General features: G+C 39.8%; 2 protein-coding genes across 13 annotated transcripts in view; one reads left to right on the top strand and one right to left on the bottom strand.

Annotated features, from left to right (window-relative positions):
• Window positions 1–17,803, top strand: part of Tomosyn (syntaxin-binding protein tomosyn) — a 311,646-nt gene that overhangs the window by 280,678 nt on the left and 13,165 nt on the right. For 8 of the 12 annotated variants that reach the window (XR_012102579.1, XM_073076314.1, XM_073076309.1 and 5 more), the window contains 13 exons: window positions 6,328–6,391; window positions 7,036–7,252; window positions 7,962–8,037; window positions 8,616–8,770; window positions 9,012–9,175; window positions 9,335–9,465; window positions 9,574–9,653; window positions 9,917–10,083; window positions 10,451–10,570; window positions 11,125–11,288; window positions 12,139–12,295; window positions 14,548–15,253; window positions 16,112–16,201. Coding sequence is in view for 11 of the 12 variants with exons in the window: in XM_073076314.1 (XP_072932415.1) it covers window positions 6,328–6,391; window positions 7,036–7,252; window positions 7,962–8,037; window positions 8,616–8,770; window positions 9,012–9,175; window positions 9,335–9,465; window positions 9,574–9,653; window positions 9,917–10,083; window positions 10,451–10,570; window positions 11,125–11,288; window positions 12,139–12,295; window positions 14,548–15,253; window positions 16,112–16,201 (2,291 nt within the window). In the remaining variant the exon portion in view is untranslated. Of the gene's footprint in view, window positions 1–6,327; window positions 6,392–7,035; window positions 7,253–7,961; window positions 8,038–8,615; window positions 8,771–9,011; window positions 9,176–9,334; window positions 9,466–9,573; window positions 9,654–9,916; window positions 10,084–10,450; window positions 10,571–11,124; window positions 11,289–12,138; window positions 12,296–14,547; window positions 15,254–15,794; window positions 15,856–16,111; window positions 16,202–17,803 lie in introns of all 12 variants that reach the window. The other 4 variants (XM_073076316.1, XM_073076315.1, XM_073076313.1 and 1 more) reach the window with 2 other exon arrangements.
• Window positions 16,685–17,257, bottom strand: LOC140744679 (uncharacterized). The gene has a single exon (XM_073076289.1). It carries the CDS (start codon window positions 17,255–17,257, stop codon window positions 16,685–16,687), a length of 573 nt encoding a protein of 190 aa, XP_072932390.1.

Genomic DNA, 17,803 nt, shown 5'->3' with positions numbered 1-17,803 from the left:
TTAATAGGCTATTTTTGTGACTATGTGTTTCGTTGCATATTAACATTGTGTTACGTATACATCAAAATATTTTGGGAAAGTCACATGTCCCTTCTTCATGTAGTTTATAAAGATATGTGAAGTAAATCAAAAGGTAATTGTGGTCTAAATCAGATATGGGCAACCGATAACTGAAAAATAGTACGTGACAAAAAGTAATTTTAGAATCCAGATTGGTAAACGCTTAGAAATATAAGATATTTCAGTGATGATGATAAAGTTATAATAAAACTTTTTATATAATTCCTCACTAGGTTTTTAGCGAAAGTAATTTCTTTTGTAAATAATATCTGTGTCAGAATTTATGCAAATATTATTCGGTTGAATATTGAATAGGTACATTCATAAATGGATTTGAAAAACGATTTCAATATTGAGAGTCAGTAAAGGTTTCATTTAACTCTAATAAAACGGGAAAATTATTCACGAAACGAAAGAATATCTAGTCCTTTTCTCTTTTGCTTATACCTTATAACATGCTGCAATATATTCGTTTAATTAAGGATTGTTTCAATTGATCACACTTTAGAATAAAAATAACGCCCACCCCATAATCCAAGAAACTATTATAGAATGTGTAGAGGACCTAAATTATCATAGTATGATGAATAAATCAATCTAGAAATAAATTCAATTTTATCAAAACATTTACTTTATTTTTAGTCGCTCAATATCAACGAGCTCACATTTATAGAATCGTTTAAATAAATTTCCCTCGGTAAATAAGATCAAATGTAAAAACAACTATTCGGCTCACGTAACACATAACGCGAGTATCGAATTCATCCGCTCAGCGATAAAAGTGTCATGAAAAAGGTCATGTGGGCGGTATCTGCAATAATAAAGAGCAGAACGGCAACATTTTCAATCGTTTCGGTGTAGGGCAACTGTTGCTGTTGCGCGATAAGGCGAACAAAGCGTATCCGGCGGACATTTTGTGGAACCGCCATTTTGCGTTCACGCCATTTCGTGTTGTTGGGTACATGTCCGTTTGAAAAGCTTGATTGTTGTCCACTGTAATTGTTTAGGTTTAATGAATTATTAAATTAAACAATACATATTCTATGCCTTCCTTCCCAATGAGCATGCAGTCCATCTTGGGATAAATGACTGTCACCCACAAACATATGCGTTGCACTAAACCGGAATGCATAGCGTACTATTACCACACGATTCACAGCAAAATAAATGCGATTGCCAAGTTGTGACATTGCTATCGAAGTCGCATGCAACTTGTAACAACAAACCAACTCCGATGAAATACAAACAAGAAACATGCAGCAGCTATTTACGTCAATTCGATATGACATCACAGGAGATAGTGCTGCCAGCAGTACCAGCGCTATCTGTTTCACCGTTCGATTGTACTGGCCAACAATAGCTGATAGTCAGCAAGTTGCGATGGAATTCAATAGCTAACGGCCTAGCAGACTAACTACTTTTAGCATCAGGGATTCGTTGTGGCGAATGCATCGTTGCTGTTTAATGTTTTGGTGTGTAGCTGTGTAAGTCGTAATGTCAGAAATTAATATCCATTACATTAGTACATAATTATACTGATCGTGACGCTACTTATCGTTTTTGCGTTCAATCGCTGAATTGAGGATCCGGAGGTACCCAAACGAGTGTCGGGTGTAATATTTGATGGTTACGTCAAGATTCCGAAAAGTAGCCAAATCTTTGATCATCAATGCTAAGAAGCAATCTGCTGGTAATAAACTGGGGATTTATTTAAACCAATTCATTGAACTATTGAAAGGGACATGCTGAAACATACGACATTAACATGCAATAATACAGTTCTTTTGTAGGTTCCGCTACGTGACATTACGATTAAGTACCTGGTAAAGAATTATTGGGATTTTTTCCCGTCGCTGCAAGAAGAAGTTATTATTAAGTTAGCAAAGTTAATAATAATATCTAATATTTTCTGTCTGTAAACATCGCTGAAACTTTTGTAGTATATTAATAAAAACGTTACTAAAAACTACTCTAGCATTTTGTTAGAAATAGAACATCAAAATCGAATTTTTCAATTAAAACCCACGAGTCTAGCACGAGCGGTTCTGGTGAATTTTTCAGGCGATATTTTTTAATCAAATACAGGTACGAACAAAAGCAAAAAGCCCTCCGTCTGGCGCGGGCGGCTCTTTTTGTTTCCACCGTCACATTGTCGATACAAGTTGCTTTTTCAATTCAACAGCGGTTGGAACTGCCGGCTTTCGTGTTCTTCGGAATATTGGACATTGACACGCAAATTCTGCATCTAGACGACTCAAGTTACCGCAGCAGTCGCGTGTAATAATCGTGGTCATGAATCACTACTTTTAGCAGTTTAGATACAAATATTGATTATTATTAGATAAAAATATTGAACAATTGCTAAAAATACAATAATAGCTTTTCTTCCCCGATTTAGCAGTGTAGAATATGAATAAGGATTACGATAAACACCTACGAAGATTGTGGTAATAATGTGTGTATGCTACGAACACATCCTAATATATTACTTATATGAGATGTAATAAGTAGGTATATTATTAAATACATTCAATGTAATTAGTGTTTGAAAAAAATCTGTGTTTCATGTTTTTAAAATTTTTCCAATATATTTACGTAAGTGTCTAACCGCAACGTATGTACCACATGTGGCTCAGAGGCGCTCGCGGTCGGGCGGAACCGGGTGACAGGTGTAGGGTTACGGGTGACGGGTGAAGGGTGAAGGGTGACGGGTGTCGTACAGCAAGTGCGGATGGCGGGTGACGAGATGAAATAATCCAATCTCAGACAACAGTTGCGTTCCGCTTCGCTATAAATTCAATTAGAGCAGGACAAATTTATTGTATAATGTAAGATATTTGTTCTACAGTCAATGCAATTTTATCTGTGCACTATTAATTAAGACGGAAACCTTTTCCAACAGAACTTATTTATTCATTATATACATATTTCTTCGTTTACTGTATACTCAAGTTTGTATAAATTGTACGTAAATATCATTTATTATATTTACTACAGGTGTCTGTTATTGTTCAGCATAAAATGTAATGAACAAAATTATCAACCACCATCACAGTAATTACCTTTAATTTTTTGCGTTATTATAACGATTACGATAGGTCGTTAGGATCGACAATGGTAATTATGATTCTAATTACTATTTCACCTTTTCATCGAAACAGCACACTTTGCCGGAATAGTGGAATATTAATATTTCAAGAAATCATTAATATTTCAATGTACAATATTACGAGTATATTTCCATATTGTCAACGTCGTCTCTTAAAATTATGATGTTCAACGCGTCAAATAGAAACGAAATAGATGTCAAAATATCAATTTGTCCGTCTTCAGCGGCGCTAGTGTCGCCGTGACAGAACGCCGTGCAAGGCTCGTAAACCGCGAAGACACCTTAATGGCGGCAGGTGGGACGCCACGGAAATAAAAATTTAGGGAGTTTGCAAATGTCTTTATTTATCTACAAATTTAATCAAAACATAAATATTTATTTAGGATCCTATAATTTTGACCTGTGCTTTGAGATTGTGCCGGAGAACAGTGGGTTGAATGCCCGTAAAAGTAATGTATTCTTAGGGCATAAGATGTTATTAAGTTGTTTAAGTACGTTAAATAATTGTAAGTAATTGTGTGTTTATCGTATGTACGAGTAGTTATAAAGTAACTAGTGATCACATATGTAATAAAAATAAAATATTTAACAAAGCTACGTTATTTATATTCAGTCTTAATCACAAGAAAGACAAATTTAAAGTGAAAATAACATGATTTGACTTAACATAGATTACACTTTATTTTATTGTATTTGCAAAATGTGTTTCGAAATAGTCAATAAAAATGTTTTTCGTGGGTGGTAACTATTCGCGAATGTAACTCAGGGGGTTACATCACCAAGCTTTAGTTATGTGCCATAACATGATTTGATTGTTCGACGATTAAAAGATTCGAATATAGCCGTTGTAATAAAACTTCCCCTCTCCGATAAAATATCAATTTGGCTGTTTATAGCGACGCCATTAACGGAAGATATAACAGATTGCATGAGTCATAAATCGTGTCAACGTCATTATGACAGTAAAATTGGGACAACTAAAGTTGAACCGAAGGGACCAAAACGGGACTCGACGGATATGGTACAAAATTACGTTCTGGATTGTCATGTCAATAAAAATGGTTTGTATTTGGTTAAAGAAATTATAGGCTGGATGGTCTTATATACCTAATAAAGAAAAATCTTAGGTCTTATTAAAAATAAGTTAAAAGACCGATTAAAATAGCGTCGACATGTTGCATAGCAAGTAGCATTAAATAGTAGAACAGAAATGAAACAGTATTTCTACCCACAATCATTTTCATTACGGTTCGAATGTTTGTTTTAAATTCCGTGTACACAGATCGAACAACTGTGGAACCGCGGATCGCTGCAAAACTTTACACCGGTCCATTTGAAACACAATCCAACTCCGCTCCGAGGCTGCGAGCGGTTTATCTTTCTCTAATTAGTTTCCTACAACTATTAAACTGAGTTTATTCAGCAGTTGGAACGAAACCTAAACACACTACGTAATTGAGATGACAATGTTTGTACAAATTAACTAAAGAGCTGCAGGCGTTACAACTCATGGTTATGACTGGGTTTAAATTAACCTTCAGCCGAGGAAAACTTTCCCAACCAATTTCGCAATTGTAGTATGTATTTCTTTAAGATTTTCTCTATTACAATCTGAATTCTACTTTGCATTTAACTAAATCAGAAAATACTTGACGTGTTATTTACCTGAAAGAAAAAAGTTTAAAAAAACCCTCAATATACATTTGTATTCTGATTTAAAAATAACATGTCAATTGCATGATTTTAATTTATTTTTAAGGGTTATTCCCCCAAATGATAAGTGACTACATTCTACGACGAAATATTCAGAGATACATGACATAACATAACGTCTAAGGCGGATTACAAGAAACCGCCCGAAGAAACTTAACGTCTTTTTCCAAGGGACACGCTGGCGGATTACAAGAAACCGCCCGAAGAAACTTTACGTCTTTTTCCCATCTAAGAAACATTCATAACAAATACTATTCTTTCGCAACTTTCATTACTTATAAAAAGCTACGCCCAACGCATCAAATCATATTTCCCAGGTTTGTGGTTGTCTGCCAAGGAAGGTATTTGAACTTAATTGGAAATATTAACTAACCGGCTTATATTTAACGAGCAGAGAGGGATTTCAAAGCTCCCTAATGAGTACTGGTGTGACCCGAGGAGGACGTTTGTTAAATATACCTAAGGCTATAAACTTATGTACCCGACCCTATTTACTTATACTTAACCTTCTGCTCAATGGACATTACCAGCGGTGTGTTGGGTAAGATAGGCCCTAGGGCTATTACTCAAAGGAATGTTTAAACAGCGAAGGGAAAGAGGTGTAATTTGTAATCTTTGTAATAATATGGCTACATTGTGCCAATTTAATTTCTTAAATGCACATGTTAATAGATGGCGTTATTCTTATTTCAAATCACGGCTATATCTATTACCATAAATTATATTTGTTTCCAAAAACTCACAACCATAAAATAGAGTACCATTACGCCTTTCATGGCATGAGCATCGTAATAGAACTAAACGTCGATCAATATCTATCTGTTCGGATGTAAATCGCCGTTTCACGTAAAATAAAACTAATATCCCGGAAAGCAAACAGCGAGAAAGCTGTCCATTTGACGAGTCATTAGCAGGAAATCCGGCACGGAGTGGGCTAAGGGTGGGAAGGGTGGTGTGAGGGGGGAGGGGGCGCCGCGACGTCGCAACAAGTGGCGCCGGCGGTGCGGAGGGCGGAGATACGATGATGTAAGCGCCTCTGCTTAGCCCTTGCCACGTGTAGCTAACTTACTATTTACTCGTAATGTATTGTACCTACGATATGAATCAACAAGTTTTACAAAAAAATATATCCACGTGACCAGCGCAGGAGCTTAGTTGTTAATGAAAACTTAAGTTTGTCGTGTAACTTCCGAATACTTCTATAAAATACTTTTATATTTATTCATATTATAATTGAAAACTGTTCAATAGTCTTACTATAGGATTTCATATACACAACGTCTCAGATTTCAGATTCTCAAATTACAATCACTTACTCCTATTACAAATGCTATTCTAAAAGGATGGCGCGGTGTATAGGTATTTATTATAATTTAATATACATAATTATATTTCCTACACACATAACACTCGTATGTCTCATACGAACCGTTTCTTTGTTGCAGAACGAGGCCGAACCACCCCGGCCCGGTGGTTGACATTAGTGATAATCCTTTGGACGCCAGCAAGGTACGGCTCTTCATGTACCACCCCATAATCTCCAGATAATTGCTACGTCTTTACATTTAGGTCGAAGAATACGTGTTCATTTCTTGCAATAAAATGTACCTATGTAGGTACCATACCTTGTAAATTATATTACAATCAAATTAACTTTCATCTATTGGTCATTCGGTCGTACAATATCTTTAATTCTTATTTTTTTTTAATGCTTTATGATTATATACTTCGCCCGTCATTAACGAATAATAATCAATCAATTAAGTTTTACGGCTACCAAAAAACGAAAGACAATTTCTAGAACCTGGTAATTTTAGGCACGCCAACAATGAATAAATTGATTATTACAGATGTTAATTGACACGACAAAACGACTGCCAGACAAGACACATTATAAACTCTGAAAATCACGTCGTGCCCTAAAAAAGTCGTCTGAAAATCATTTCCCTAACTAAGGCTTTAAGTAGGGGATGTAATGAAATTATATGAAAATATATTTTAAATTATTTTTTGATCTGTCGTCGTCAAAAAATCTATTATAGTTACTTTTGTTAATAATACCTATTAACAAATCTGCTTCATCACTAGCTTTCGTAGAACTAGTTAGACATAATATTCTGACTATTAGTTACATTCTATATTTCCGATTGTAGCTCTTGATCGCATTCGAGAGCGGTCTCCTAGTGGTATGGGACCTGCGCGCGCGCGCGGCGGAGTGGCGCGGCTGCCTCGGCACGGGCGGGCCGGGGGACGCCGTGCGCGCCGCCGCCTGGCAGCACGACGGGAAGCTCATGACCGCGCACACGGACGGCGCGCTCGCCACCTGGACCACGCGCGCGCCCAGACCGTCCTCGCTGTCATACCCACATGGTGAGGCTTTTTATAATTTAAGAGTAAAGGACGACCATGCAGTCCAGCTGATGGTAAATGGCTACTGCCGCCCATAGACATCTGTAATCAACACCAGAAGATAAGATTAGATGTTCCTACCTGAGGTCGGCCACAGATGCGCCGCTACCTCTCAGGACTAAGCTGGAACGCCTCGGAAAGGTATATCTCCCTTACCACACCCTTGAAACCAGAACACAACAGCGCTTAATGCTGCTGTTATGACGCAGAAATAGGTGTGATGGTGGTACCGCCGGAGACCAACCACTAAAGGCCCTACAACCTTCAAGTGACAATGTGTCTTGTAGATTTACAGAATCTAAATGATAAGCACAAAACCGTTAACACAGTAGCAGTGTTGTTAGAAGAATAACAACATAATTTTAGAAAGTCTTGGGAACGCATAAAATTTGCCCGATTAAAAAGACTCCTGCCGTTACTTTGTAGAAGTGCATCTTATTTCATAGTACCCTATATTTGTGTATTTTGTCAAATGTAATTATAATAACTACCGAAAATGAACTTACTTTTCCAAATGAAACATTTGATTATTGGGATGACAATATAAGTTCGAACTCATTGGACAGCTAAAAACTAAACTAAATATTTAGAAGTACAAGTCTTAAAATGCTTAAATATTTAGATATTTACAAATATTCAACGTATCTGACTATAAATCATTATTTTTCAGCTAAAGCAAATAAAGATGGCAAATTGGAACCATGTAAACCAATACACAGGCTGGAATGGAAAACGTCAAGAACAGGGTAAGTTTTTGAATGTTTGATTTTGTGAGCTGGTGACACGTGATAAGCGATGGAACACTAATATTATTAAAGTGGTCATGAATATAACAATGTTTTTGTTGATGCGAAACGATGCAAGCATTGCGGTAACACGATTGAGCTTCCATGGATTACAAGTGCAAAAACTTGATCAAGTGATTGAGTATTTTAGCAAAAAAACGTAAGGATGGCGAAAGAAAGAAACGAATCGATCTTGCCTGCAGTCATTCATAAGAAGTCCCTTCTTCCCGACAGGATTAATCTATCAATCTGCGGACCTCTCGGTTTTTACCTGCCGAGAAACGTGCACCGTAAATTGAACGGGCCGAGATCATTACTTATAGCGAATGTGCTATAATCATGATATATAGTCGGTTCCCTACAAATAAAACCACGATTGATTGATGAAACTATCATCGATACCTACCATCCATAGCTAAAGATTTTCGCAGATACCTTTGTAATGAAAAAACGAGAATTGAACTTTGATATTTTAGAGTTTCAGAGATTTTAAGTCAGTGTATGTGATTTTGGGATTTTTATCTTATGTTGGATTTCAGGGAGAGCTTAGTGATATTCTCCGGAGGGTTGCCAACAGACAAAGCAGGGCGGACACACAGCATCACAGTACTAAACGGAAAGAGTACAACAGTTTTGGAAATGGAACACAGCGTTGTCGACTTCGTCACACTATGCGAAAGTCCACATGCCGCTGGTAAGTTAATGAACTTTAAAAAATAATTGAAAGTTGTATTTTTTTTTAAACTTTAACCGGATATAGAGTGTAATTCTTTTGTTTTATGTTATTTTTATTTTTTCGTCTCTTTCTGTTATAATATTTCATTTGTGTTGCAATTATCCGAATAAAATGTTTCTTTCTTTCTAATTCAACGTTCCTGTATTAATTAACATGAAAATGTTCTGTTGTAACACAGTTTTTCTTGTTGTTCTTCTAGACTACCAAGAACCTTACGCGATCGTGGTCCTTCTGCAGAACGACCTTGTGGTGATCGACCTACTGTCCCCCGGCTACCCTTGCTTCGAGAACCCCTACCCCATGGACATACACGAATCACCCGTCACCTGCTGTTCGTACTTTGCTGACTGTCCTTCGGACTTGGTAAATTTGGTTTAAAATATTTTCTGACTAATTGTCTATAGGGTGACATATAATCCACTTCTCCGTCATAGAAATTAAGAACGTAACTAAAAACTGCTTGATTTAAAATAATTGAAGTGTCACCTTTTTATTAATGATGTGTTGCTGTTAATTTTCCAGATTCCAGCATTTTACTCGGTAGGTCGTCAAGGCAATAAAAAGGTGGCGGGGTTCAGCGAGAAGCTTTGGCCAATCAACGGTGGCGAATGGGCACCCGCCTCCTGCTCTTACAGTGAAATTATTCTTACAGGGTAATTAGACTCATCTTCATAACTTTAAAGTATTTTATGTACCCTCCTTCATCGTGTTTTAAATGTAGTTATACATGAGGTTTTAATTGATTTTTTATCTATTTTCAGGCACGCGGATGGTAGTGTTAAATTTTGGGATGCAAGTGCAGGGACTCTACAAATTTTGTATAAACTAAAATGTTCAAAAGGTAATCTTATGATGATAATAATTATTTTATTTACTAATTATTTGATTATTGACAAAACTAACTTACCCATCTGTATTTTTCTTAAAAGTTTCTTGCACTACTTCATGATTAAGATGGTTTAAAAGACTTCTACTCCAAACCTCTTTTCTCTTTCTCTCAACATCATATCATCTTTCTCCCTCTTGTGAAGTGACACATCCTTATAATTTTACACTTAAATCTCATCCACTTACTCACTTCGGAAACACAATATAACGTTGCAGTATTCGAGCGTCGCGGCGGCGGGAGCTCCGGCTACGAGGAGGAGACGCCGCTGGCCATCCAGCACGTGGCGCTGTGCGCGGAGTCGCGGCGGCTGTGCGTGGCGCTGCCGCACGGGCACGTCGTGCTCTTCAAGTTCCGCAAGACTGATGTGCACTCCGAGACTCATGTCAGTTTATATAACGATACAAACTTTCGTCTTTACTTTTTTGTGACTTGTCATTAGCGCTTGATTGAGTTTTTTTAAACCGAATTATATATTACTAAGTATTTATTTAGACTTAGTACCAAATTTCTATAGGATATATCATATTTAAAAGGATCTTTCGTGTGTTAATACTGTACAGATGTAATAGATTAAATACAAATTAAAAACTATAAAGTTGAAACTTACTTTGGATATGGAACTACACTGGGTTAAACATTTGGTCCAGTTATATTTCTCGCTACAATATTTTAGAACATAAGTTAGTTGATCTTGCGAAAGTTATTCCAGTTTACTCCACATATTAATATAGTGAACTATTAAATTGCAGGTACTAGAAATTCCAGTGATATCAGACTCTACAGAGGAGGAAGCATCTCCCGACGTGGAGGGCAGTCGTTCTGCATCATTCAGCCGCGGCGGCGACAGTGTTGAGGGCGACGGACGAAGAGTTAGTTCCATTTTACTTACATTTTTCTCATGCTTACAAAAGCGACTATTTGTAATTATTTTGTACAACCAATTATGTTAATTCGTATTTTGGTTGTATCAAAATACAATTAATAATTTTAATTTAAGACACACCTTTATAATTATTTTTTAAGTAATCTGCAATTCAAATTATACTTGTTTCCTTTCCTTCTTTGGATCATTAAAATTATTGTGTTATCGTATTATATATGATTGTCGTAAATAATCATCGTCGACTATCGTGCTAACGACGAGTGCACGACCAGTCGTCGGCAACAGGTATCGATTGTTGTCGACTGTGGGCGTCGTGTGGATTGTCGTCAGCTACTAATGACTGATCACGATTGCTGAGTGAATCATAGTAATAGGCGGTGACTATCAACGTCATTCGGCGATAGTCATTAACGATAGATGGCGACAGCAACGACCGTCAGTGACAGTCATCGGCATGACGCACACGTATTATAGCTGCCTGACGTTCGTATGTTACCTTCCTAATATGTCCTAATACATCCGTGTGTGGTTGTCCCGCAGAGCTACGTGTGGGGCAGCGGCGGCGCGGGCGCGCTGCGCGTGCGCGGCGCGGCGGGCGCGGGCGGCGTGCGGCGCGCGCCCGGCTTCCAGGCCGCGCTCGTGGCGCTGCAGCACGGCCCACCGCACCCCGTCGCCGCGCTCACCATCAACTCCTCGTACGGCCTGTGAGTACACGTCATCTACTTACACTGACTAACCTAACCTAACCTAAGCCTCCTAAGAACAAATGAAAGACCCCTGCTCCAGCCACTGCTTTTGCAGACTTATTTTAGCCAGTGGAGCTACCAAATAATTAACAGAGTAAAAAAAAGTCACTGACGAACCGTCTGTGGTAAACTCGATTTATTAAAAAAAAAATACATAACCTAACGGACTAACCTCGTCGGAGGCACATTGAAGGTGGCAGAACGCTTTGTGGTTCGACTCCGGCGGCACCACCGCCACACCTATTTCTACCTAATAACAGCAGTGTTAGGCGCCGCTGTGTTCCGGTTTGAAGAGTGTGGTAAGGGAGACAGACTTTTCCAAGGCATTCCAGCTTAGTCCACAGGGGACGCGGCGCATCTGTGGCCGACCTTAGATAGGAATATCTAATCCTACCTGGGGTTGATTACAGATGTCCATGGGCGGCAGTAGCCACTTACCATCAGGTGGACTGCATGCTCGTCTGCTACTCCTATATATATACATATATATATACTTATTTTGAATTAAGCGCGAAAACGCTCGCGAGTGTCATGGCGTCCGTTGGTTACGTCACATTAGTACATCCCATACAAAAATTCAAGCAATTCAGTGACATACCCAAAAATGACGTCATTCGCGCCCCGATTAGCGTTTTAGACTACATGGCCGACTGCAGTATTTTACACTTTAATTTTATTGAAAATATCCTACAGATTTTTTTTAAACTGGGTCATTTTTGAGAATGCTTTCAATATATTGTTTTTACTTAAATCATTTATTCTTTGGTTTTTTAATACTGTCATCATGCCTATTGCGTGTCCGTTGCAGCATGGCGTGGGGCGGCGAGCGCGGCGTGGTGGTGGTGGACGTGTGGCGGCGCGCGGTGGTGGCGGCGCTGCCCGCGGCCGCGCTGTACCTGGCGCCCGACCACCCGCACCCGCACCCGCACGCGCACGTGCACCCGCGCTCCCCCGAGCTCGACCAGGTGCGCCACCCCCTCTCTTACCCGACACGATCGATGACGCGTGTCCATTGTCGTTGGTCGCCTCGGGGATGAACGAACACGAGTCATCACGATCGATGACGCGCGTCCATTGTCGTTGGTCGCCTCAGGGATGAACGTATCCTAATATCGTAACCCTATGGAGCGCAAGTTGCAACTCTGGTATTGTTTTATTAGATTCTTGATTTCAATTCTCCTACCTCAACTCAATTTATAACCGAAGAATCAAGGATACTAATCAGGACAGGACAGTAATCATATATTATTATGCAGCCATAAGTATATCAAATTTAAAGTATAATTAAACAATTTCTCTATTTGGAAATTGAAATTACTGAACTGATTTTATGTCATATGCCGTAATAAGTGTTTATACCAGAGTTGCACAAGTGACATCTGGTAATAAATCAAAGCCTGGTAGCCTTCATCGGAAAAGAGATGCGCTGTAGCACCGATACACCTCGAACGATCTTGTGTGCCCACTGAGTCAAATATTTTAATAAAAAGCAATCAACATTTGTATTTCATAATTTTTATTATTGTATAACTTTTGTTTCGCGATAGTAAAGGTATAAATCTTATCGACGTTAAATTTTAATCATCAATCAATTGAACCTTCGAGTCCCACTATGGTGTCAATCATATTTTTTAAATATTTTGAGTAGAAGAAGCAATAAATATTTATTTATCTAAAGTAAAAAAAGATCGGGATGGACACGATAGTGTGAACACAGACGGCACACATGACGTTCGGGCTCCAAATTGTAAAATTATGTGTTCCGACATAGATCGTCACAGGCCACCACCGCCGTTTGGACACGGCCACCCGCCTCACAACTCCAATCTGTTTAGGATGGAAAATAATCAATAATAATGCAACTCACGAGAATTAACAGTGTATTAATATTTACTCTAGGTTCTATACGCCAATATCTTAATATCTGAAAGAACTTCCTAGAGATACAACTCAGGCGATTTTATATGTTAAACTGTAGCTAATAATTAATATTAAAAATTTAAAATTTAAATCTAAATATCAACTTAACTATTAAATAAAATAAACAATAAATAGCAAGTAGTGTAATAACATAACAACGACCATTCGTAGTAAGTTTCAACTTCTAATTCCGATCCATTGGAATGTGCGAGTCATTTACTCTACCATTCTCTGTCCTAACTAAAACTTCCGTAATTTTTTCTTAGCTTAACATTTACCTAGTTGACCCTAGATTTATAAACCTTAATTTTATTATTGTTTTAAATAATTTTATTTACCAAATCCACATTATAGTGGTTTTAAAAAACAACCATAATTTTATTTTGTCTTTTTATTTTGAACAAGGTATAGATATAATAAAATAATTAGCTAAAATTTAAAATACAATTTTTAAATATCAAAGTAATTAATATCTAAAATGTTTATTTACTCGCCTAATTAGGATTACACTACTATAACATTAAAACACGATATTAAGGATTGATCAAGGCCAACAACGTAATATATCGTAACGATTCCTGGAACTAGACGGTTGCACGAATCGGATGCGCTGTGTCTTCTGAGCTTCACTATTCTTAGAATGCACGTTAATAAAATAGCGAATACTTTGTGCGGCGATCTTTCACATTAGTTTTAATTTGCATTTTTGTTTTTTATATACTTTGTTTTGCGCAGATCAGAAATAATATAGAACATGGTCACTTGACTATGGAAATTATTCTCTCTGGTCGTACCCTAAAGTGTTTTGTTTACTGTATTTTTATTTTCATTATTATTTTTTATTTTATTTAGTGCTAGCGGCGACCCTAGCTTATCCTAGTAGCGACATCTGGCATGGCATTTAGACGTTCTTACACCCGGCCTCTCTTCACTATTCTTCCACGCATATCTTTCTATGTAGATTATACACCGAATATCACTCGGCAAGATTTTTTAAATATTTATTTCTCTTTTTGTGAATTTGCAAGGAAATGGAAAAGTAACAACATTTGAGTAATGACATCGAAACATTTTTCTTCTACCTGATCTCTCATAAGCAACTACTACTTGACGAATAAATGTATATTTTGATGAATAGAGAAATCGCCTCCCATGAATACGAATCGCCAAGCAGTAGTTACGACAAAGTTACCTCGATCCGACATAGTGCCATACCGCGTCCGCAACTCTCACTCCGGTCAGCTCCGGTCGCGCGCTAAGCCCAAAATGATATATTCCCTCCCCTGTGTCCCCGAAGCTCGAGGAGTCACCGGCCAGCCCCCCCGACCCCGTCGACGAGGTCCCGCCCGACCCGAAGCTCGACACCCGCCGGAAATCGACGCCCTGGAAGAACTTCAACCTTAAACGACAGCTGTCGAAGGTCGACATGAAATTCAAGGCCGCCTTCGCGACGCCCGAAAACGCCGAGGAGGCGGTCGAGAAAAGTAACTCGCAATTCTACTGCGACACGGCGGAGAGGAACGAGACCGCGCCGGATTCCCTCGTCGAGTCCCCGGAGGGCGAGGAGAGGTCGCTCGAGGCGCCGATCGAGGAGGAGGACAAGTCCGAGCTCTCCTCGCCCCTGCGAGTGTGCTCGGACGTGTTCGAGAGGATGCACCGCGAGCTCCAGGAGAAGCGCTCCTCGGACGTGTACGACAGGATGCACAAGGAGCTGCAGGAGCGGTGGCAGGACCGGGAGCGCGAGGAGGCGGCGCCGGGCGGCGAGGAGCCGGCGCCGCGCCCCGACAACCTGCCGCTGTTCGACGACGACGGCCGGCCCGCGCGCCCGCCGCGACACAAGACCAGAAAGAAGGACGACGGCGCCCGCGACCAGAGAGAGCAGAGGCTGCTGTCGGTGCCCAATATAAAGTATACCAAGCAGGAATCGGTAAAGGACTTGCGCAAGAAGCAGCCGGCACCCCAGCAGTCGCAGTCGTTCGCGGGCAATCTGATGCGGCGTTTCAGTAAGTACCGACTCGGAGCCTCACCTCACCTCACGTCAGTCACCGGCCCGCGGGTCCGTAGCACTAGCCTTCATGTAATATAGCGTAGTTACCGTTGCTCTCGGATTGGATTGGAATGGTAATGATTTGGCCGATTTTGATATCGTTATTACTAATACTGTAGATGTGGTTTTAACCAGATTTTGCCTCCTAAGTGGTTAGTAGTTAGTATTTTAATCATAATAAAGAGGTGTGAACTAAATAAACCATATTACGAAGCAACTAATAACGACAAACCTAATTCTATCAGATTCAGTAGATTTCATGAGATATTGTTGAGTTTTATGAAATCGATTTTCATGCTTTTCGCTTTTTGTGATATTTAGCTTTTTATTTATGTTGATTTATAACAATGTATTATAAATATTATATGCAGCATTATATAATTATAATTATGTATACGATCACCTGTACAAATGCACATTCGACAGAAATGTTTAGTGACTTACAGAATACATAACGTAGCGTTAGGTTACTCAAGTGTCTGTTTTCTATTCCCAAGGGCAAGGACTCATCCGACGAGGACTCTAACTGCCTTAAATATCTATTCGCTGATATTCTCGGTAATTTATCAGAATAATTATTTAAGTTACTGCATAAAGTAGGCGTTTCGATTTCTATGTTGTCGATGTCCGTTTGAGATGATGTTTACAAGCTAGTGACAGCTACCGTAGTCGTTACTAGCGCGCACCCGTACCGCTTGATAGCTTCACATCAGCCCATGAACCGAGCGAGCGACGCGGCCGGGAACGTTCCCAACTAACTCCCAATCGACCCGACTCCTGCCTCCCTCGATTATGACCGATCTGCTTTCCCCAGGAGAGTTTGTAGCGAGACTTTGCACGAGGAACGAAACGAACGAGACGGAGCGCCCACACGAGCAAGTTTTAGAAGTGCCCAAAAGAATAGGTATGGATCATGAGGTTTAAAAGAAAGTTCACAAAACTAACAGCGGGTACTTCTCCGGTCCAGTGGACCACACGCTGACTAATCTTGATCTATGGGCACAGACCACGCCACTTTTAACTCTGTCTCGCGTCTTTGTCGTACCGGATAAATAACCGAATTTGTTTGTGATTGTAATCGTAACTCGGTGACGGATATTGGCTTCTCATCATGTTTTTTTTAATTTTTCGTTGCTTCGTCGAATTACGGCGGATAGGATTTTAACAAATTAAAATTAAACTTACCCGCAGAAAAATCAGCATTTTTATGTTATTTCTGATTTCCGAGATTTAGGTAGGTATCTGATAGAATAATAATAAAAAAACGATCTAATTCAGAGATATCATCGAACGTTGACCAAAATTGACCTTTCAATTTGTAGATAATCCCGCGTGCGCGACGCATTAGGACGTAGGTGCACGTTATTATATTGTGCGGGACGATGGACTATGTGGGGAGCGGGAGCGGCGCGGGCGGCGGTGGCGGGCGGTGGCGGCGGTGGCGGTGGCGGTCGGTGGCGGACAGCTGTGTTGTGTTGTAGATGAACGGGCCCGCGGGGGCGGCGGGCGCGGCGGGCGCGGCGGGGGCGGGCGGCGCGGCGGGCGGCGCGGCGGGCGCAGCGGCGGGCGGCGCGGCGGGCGGCGCGGGCGCGGGGCCGCGCGCGGTGCGCCGCTCGCGCTCGCAAGGTACCCGCAAACTGCACAAGTGCCTGTCCACCGCGTCCGACGTGTTCGCCGCGCCCCCCGCCCCGCAGCATTCTCTGCTCACGACGCGACAGTATTGCAGTTTTGGTAGTACAGTCACCTTATAAGAACCCACTCTCGCCTTTCCGTTCTGAAGCAGTCGCAATTTCTTCACTTTATCTTTTTTTTTGTTTTCTCCGTTTCGATTCATTTTACTGTTTCTCTGTCGAGCGGCCTGACCGCCGATGGCCACCAACTTTCGATGCTCGATGCCATCTTCGCAGCATCGTGTTCGGCCTCGAATGCCCTTTGGCGCCGAAATGTATCCGGCTCGCATCCTACTGGAGCATTATGATTGTTACTTGGCCTGAAATGCTCTCGTATCGTAATTTTCTAATTAAAGATCATAATAATACACTAGCATTATGAAGCATTAATGTATCTAACCTCGAATACTTCTAGATAATACAGCTTCGCCGAGAAGCGAGCTCGCCGAGGTCTGTCCTTCTTGATTCTTCGTTACCTATATACTTATTTCTACCTTATTTTTATTCATATTTTTGTTTACTATACTACTCTTACACACACTAAACTACTTCTCTTTCCATAACTAATAACATAATATTCATGTGTTTTATGAATTTGAAGATGTATAAACATATATTTAAGACTTTTAATACCATCGTTATCTTTTGGATTCTTTTTTTGATTAAAAGTTAATAAAACTTCAAGCGAAAGGACAACTTCAAGTTCATAACTTATAGTTTATTACCTACCTCCTAAAATTGAACAGTAACTATCAATATAACAAGTTATTTGAGTATCACATTAACATTGACTAATTGGCGATATTTATAACCATATCTTTAGTTTTGCTCCATCG

This window comes from Epargyreus clarus, unplaced genomic scaffold, assembly GCF_041222505.1.
Source record: "Epargyreus clarus isolate Ecla_fem2 unplaced genomic scaffold, WU_Ecla_fem_2.2 ptg000009l, whole genome shotgun sequence".
In the NCBI taxonomy this organism is placed as follows: domain Eukaryota; kingdom Metazoa; phylum Arthropoda; class Insecta; order Lepidoptera; family Hesperiidae; genus Epargyreus; species Epargyreus clarus.
Note: the sequence above shows the minus strand (reverse complement) of the source record. Positions and strands in the feature narration are given on the sequence as shown.